This window comes from Ambystoma mexicanum, chromosome 7p (genome assembly GCF_040938575.1).
Source record: "Ambystoma mexicanum isolate Mex_15411 chromosome 7p, UKY_AmexF1_1, whole genome shotgun sequence".
Taxonomy (NCBI): Eukaryota; Metazoa; Chordata; class Amphibia; order Caudata; family Ambystomatidae; genus Ambystoma; species Ambystoma mexicanum.
This window is the reverse complement of record NC_090939.1, coordinates 932001897-932007896: the sequence shown is the minus strand read 5'-3', so window position 1 is coordinate 932007896 and position 6000 is coordinate 932001897. Positions and strand designations below refer to the sequence as shown.

The 6000-nt window shown below is 39.9% G+C and overlaps 1 protein-coding gene across 3 annotated transcripts in view; it reads right to left on the bottom strand.

Moving 5' to 3' along the window:
- Nucleotides 1–1708: 1708 nt before the first annotated feature.
- Nucleotides 1709–6000, bottom strand: part of TBC1D23 (TBC1 domain family member 23) — a 1631981-nt gene continuing 1627689 nt past the window's right edge. For all 3 annotated transcript variants that reach the window (XM_069637239.1, XM_069637242.1, XM_069637241.1), the window contains exon 18: nucleotides 1709–4741. In XM_069637239.1, the coding sequence (XP_069493340.1) occupies nucleotides 4660–4741 (82 nt within the window). In that variant the 3' untranslated portion in view covers nucleotides 1709–4659. The remainder of the gene's footprint in view (nucleotides 4742–6000) is intronic.

The window sequence follows — 6000 nt, the reverse complement described above, 5'->3', positions numbered from 1 at the left end:
TTCAGTGCGTTAGATAGCAGCGGTGTAGGTAATGTTTTACCGTAGATGGTCCGGTTTTCCTTGGATGGAATTTTGAGATCCCTATAGATTCACGGGTCGCTGCTTTGTTATTTGTTTGTCGAGCTTGAGGTTTCTCCTTTGCGCTTTTTTGTTTACTGGTATTTTTCTTTGGTTTAGGCTTATGATTCACTGGAATAAGTGGATCAGTGGGAGAGCTATCACTAGGGCCATCTTTGCTGTCACGTTCTCGAGACGGAATTTGGCAAGGATGTGTGGTCGAGCTGGGGTTTGCCAATTTGTCTTTGTCCTGAGGAGGTGAAGAAATTTCACTACCAGCAAATCCTATGAGGTCTGTGAGGGTGTGTGCCAGGTGAGGGCTAATAGGTAGAGTGAATTGCTCTGCTGAAACTCTGGGCCTGGCATAATCTTTGTCGGTAGGGGAAGGCTGTGTGTGATAGGAGTCTGTAGGCTCGCTGCGTTGCTCTCGTGGTGCTGCCACAGCCGGCGTCTAGTCTGGTCCGATGATATCGGTTGGGCCGGTGCTCCCTGGAAAAAAGGGGGGCGATTTCTGGTCCCTCCAAGGTCAAGAGAGAATCGCTGTGTGGCTTGGCAGCCTCCTGAGCGGGAGGCCCCTGTGATGGAGCTGGGGACGAGGACAGGGGGAGGAGCCTCTTCCACATCGCTGCACACAACACTAGACGGTACAGGCGCCACCATCGCAGGACAGCTCGCAGGAATGTCGGGGGACGCGACAGAAGGTCCAGGTCAGATGACCGTCGTGTAGCGGTCTTTTCTATTTGATGGTCCGTGGTTCAGAGTTGATAGTGTATTGGGCCCGCCGTTTCTACGGGGATATTCGTGCCATGACGCCATGGTTGTATCAAATTCGGAGTCCGGCCTGCCGCCAAGGTCTAAGCTGGCTTGGAAGGGGTGGCGGTTGGACGAATGAAGACTGGTTCCCAGTGAGGGACCAAGCTTTGGTACATCATGGCTTCTCAGCCTCCGCCCTTCAGCTTCTTCCGTCATATTCTTATTCATTGAGTTTTGAGGAAAAAAGGGTTCGAACCGTTGTGCAATGGAGGACGGGTAGAGTACACAGGCTCCTTGTTCAGGCACGGTACACCGTGCACCCGGTCACCCAGTCACTCTGCCTCGGCTCCGCCGGGGGAGGAGGTCTTGAAAGGCAGAAAAAAAAAAAGTTAGCAGCAACTGCAGAAAGACAGGTCGATTCTGGACGTTCTGGTCACCCAGTCACTCTGCCTCCACTCCCTGCATTCATTCACAGGCACATTCAAAAACATTACAGCCTAACACATGCACACAATCACTCACATACATGCACACATGCATATACACACGCACACTTTAAAAAAAATAAAATAAAATGCTTACCTGTTAGGTGGTTTGGCCCCAGGCTCCTCCAAATCCACAGCTGCCCCTGAAGGCCCTCCCTGATAGACCATCCAGGTAGGAAGCAGCAGAGATGTGTCAAACACACACCTCTCCCTGCTTCCTGGAGTGAGCGTTAGGCACTGGTCACTGATGTTAAAGGTCTTAAGTGCGCATTGTTAAGATTTCTAAACTGTGTTTTGCTGGGTGGAGGTCCTTCAGTTAAGTATGCATATTGAATTTTCTCTTTCATATGAAAATAAAAAAACATTTCAACTACATGCCAAGTATAACTTTACAAAAAGTTGTTAACGAAAAATTTCCAAAGATATAAATACATTTTATCTTTAATGTAATGATCAAATTTATATTTATTTACAGAAGTATTTGAAAAAACAGTAACAAACATCTTTACATTAATATTAGGAACAAATATTTCAGACAAAGTAGGTACGCATTTGCAGCTTGTCAGGAAATTCACAGAGGGCCATAGAGCAGAAAAGATAAAGTAGTATAAATAAATGGGCCCCAAAGTTCAAACTTCATGCAAAATGGCCAAAATGTCAAATCCGTCTGTGACAATTTAGATATTGGATAGACATTTGGTGCTGCAGATTTTTGATAGTTTAAGAATTTAGTACATTGGGGAATTCCATAGAAATCAGCCAACAGAAAATCCATTATGAGGTTCTGCTGCACATTAATGATTTCACAATCTGTAAATGCATTTTAGTAACCTACACAAAGGCATTTTGCATAATCAAGATTCCAAAATACAAAGAAAGCCAAAATCAAGAAAGACAATTTACAAACTTTCTTTCCAGTTTTGTCATGAGCTTGTGGGCAGAAAAACTACACTTTGCGCTATGTGCAAAGTTGAGCAACATGTGCCTAAGTAAAATGCCTAGTGCATGGGCATTTTGCACAAGAGCAAACATACAGCAGGGTGCAAAGAGGCAGGTGGGAAAGAGGACAGTAAACCTATTAAACCCTACTTGCATATGCAAAATTGAAGTGTCAAAATGAATGGTCAAGCAACAAGGGTAACACATTAGTCATTAAGATCATGGCAACATTGGGGTTTCCCTAACAATATGCCTCTTAAAACTTTGCAAAATGTGTTAATCGGACTGAGGCTAACTTGAAGAAAATAATGTTGTGCTACTGCTAGATTCTTTCAAACAGAAGAACACCACCTACTGTTATTTGATAAAGAGGCTGATTTTAGTTGAGCTTCTCCACTGTCATACAGTCAACTCTGTGTAATAAGATTCTTTTGTAACTCAGTGAAATCATAATATGCAAATTTCAGTTTCTGTTTTATAACTGCAACCTTTTACAAAACCAATCTTAAATGCTACCTGGTATGTCTGTGCATCAATAATGACATTAAGATGATTCTCTATGAAATCTCCTGGCTTTAACTGGTGCAAAATCCAAGCGGTCCACCAGCATGAACATTCAGTATGGGCAGAGATGCATGTGCTTTTCTCACACTGAGACAGTTGGTGGAGGCTGTAATAGTATATAAACTCCATTCCCCTGCTCCTTGTGACAGGACCACAGGCATAGAAAGATTGTAATTTACTGACGTAGACATTAGCTCCATCAGTAAATTACAGCCTGGATGGAGATCTAAATGACCCACCACACACCTTCAAGTGCTGGGTAAATGATTTTTTTTTAATGACAATTTTACGTGAGCAAATCCTTTGCTTGAGACTGGCACACCAACATTTGTGTGCCCATTTTCTCCATGTGCAGCTTTCTCACAAATCACAAGTAACCATTTGTGATTAACACTTAAAGCCTCTTTTAATCAGTCACCAGTACAAATTGGGCTTGGTACAACTTGCTACATTTCCAGTTTCCTTCTGTAAATCAAGCCCAATTACATCCAAGTGTATAGTGGATCAACAAAACTCAGTCAGTGGAGTACACTATTATAAGGAACCAACTAAAAACAATTTGACGTTGACCTTCCATTTTGTTTACACGGTGAACAACCAGAGCTCCAGTCCAAATAGCCATCTAAAATGATATGTGTTCTTACTGTACAGCAAGATTGTATGGTGGTCTGCTTTATGAATGAGATTTAAAAAATGGAGGTTGTGCACCAGATCTGACAAGGATGTTTCAATAACACTGCTTATATGCATCCTTGCATAGTGATGATGCGGTAATGAAGATAAATTAGCTGTAGTTAAGAGAAATCAGGATTATAAAAGCGAAGAGGAAAACAAATAATTCATCTGAGTGGTGAATTGGGAAAGAATAAAATAAGCCTGGAATCATTCATGACTAGGAGATGAGCCCCTTGTTTGCAGCTGTGTTAAACTTCTATAAAATAAAATTTGCTGTTCAGAAAAATACAATGCAAAATGTTGTAAACATAAAAGACAAGTACTGAATACTTCATTTTCCTGTAGACATTCACATACAATTTTTGTGTGAGAGGTATTGGCAATGAAAAAGAGTTCAATTTGCTTTTGCAAAGTAATGAAATATGCAGAAAAGGACAATGATCCGTCTCGGCAGGAACTCTTCAGTGCATTCCAAAGAATTCTGAACAAAAAGACATTGCAGGACCTTTCTCAAACTTAACTAAATGTTTTTAATAGGTCTTCCATCGCACAGATTAAGCCCTATGTTACTTAACCTCCGTTTTCTGTACGTAATATGTATTGTGTTTAGACTATTGCATGCTGCTGAAGGGTAGGTTTGAAACATTTTCACCATTAGGTTTTATTTTACCAAGTGTTTTTTGCCTGTAATTTACACAAAGTACATTTCAGCGCATAAGTGGAGCTATTGTTTCATTGGAGGTTTAATTGTGGTTTCTTTAGTTTACAAACCTGAGTAAATGTATTTCAGTTCTTGACAATGCAAACAGCTAAAATGTATTTTACAAAAATTGTGCAATTGAAACAGATATATATATATCTGTTAGCATTAGTCTCAAGGTCATTTAAGACCACACATACGTAATGGCAACCCTGAAATGCAATATTCCCTTATGCAGCTCAACACTGTTCAATTGCATAGGTACACTTTATACATAGTGATGCAAATCTCACTCAATTGTGTTGTCTAAAACTGACTTTAAATACATTTTTTTTACAACCCATGAATTTAAAATGATCAGAACACTAATGTAGCAGAATCTATTTAACATCTGATACTCAAAGTCCATCAGATAAAAGTCATCCTTTGCATCCCATTCTTGGCCAACTGTCTGGATAGTCCTCATATAAACTGTACAATGTGATGTTAGCTTTCCAGGGCATCCAGAATTTTCATGATCTGCTGTTTTATGGCTTTGGTAGCCTCTCCTGCATTTGGAATTATATACCTTGAATAAAAAACAAAAGACATTATATAGCAAGAAATGACTGATCACAATAAGCAAACGGTCAATTTACAATTTAGCGCACACAAGTCTTTTAAGACTTCTACATTGTTTTCAACCCCAATGACGTAAAAATAGAAAATCAAAGTCTATTTAACCGTCTTGAAAGCTCTAAAATAAATTTGGGAACAAAAACCCTACAACGTAACCGTGTTCTATAAAACCGGGGAAAAAGTGTAAGGCCCGCATGTTTGAATATGCATACATGTTAATTATTCCTTGTGGCACTCATGACAGATTACTTTGTTCCGGATGCTGAAGTCCTTTAGGTTTACTCAGTTTATTTGGCAGAGTGGACTGGTTGTGTGTGAATTCATGAAAGACATCGATATTTGAGAACCTCAGGTATGTATGGTACCATGTTTTTCTTTACCATCGAGTAGCTTCATTGCATACTTTTGAATTGAAAACCAGTGTTTTGACTGGGAGGTTAGACGAAGTAGAGAGATCATCAATTTCCAATATCAGTGTACTTATAGATTTGCAAGGCAACAACACTGGTTCAATATTCTCCGTCATCTGGCTCGGAATCCTTGGTAATATTAGAGCAAGGTAGGATTCAAATGTTAAGAGAAAACAAAGTAACAAAAACACAGACAAACAAGATAGAAAACACAAACAGCTTTACACCAAAGACTCTTGGTAAGTGTTTTAGGGAACTGGAGAGCTTGCTGTTTGGGGGACAGAGGAACTGAATGTAACAAGGGAAGTAGGCATTATAATAGTATGAATTTTTGAGAGTTTGGAAAACTTTCTACAATATATAATTAACATTGGGAAAGGACTGGGAACACTGGGCTGTTTTGAGTGAATAAGGTTATTGATACACTGAACAATTAGCGTTTGGGAAAGAGCATGGAATGGTATTGTATAATTATTGGAGGTAGGATAGGGTGAGGGCGAGCTGCAGCTAGATTTTGTAGTAACATATTGAGTCACTACGGTTTAATGAAAGACAGTTTATCTGGCATGATTAGTGGTGCTCACACCAGTATTTGTAAATGAAATATCTGCCATATGGAGAATCACAATGTGGAAGAACCCTAAACTGGGGAATTTATGGACAATCAATGATGAGCTAACAAGTTCAACATATGCAATAGTGGTACCGGATTGATTTCTTAACAGGGAACAAGGGACTATCCCAAGATAATCAAAGTGAGAAGTGATCTACATCATTGCATAATGCAGTATCTTAACAC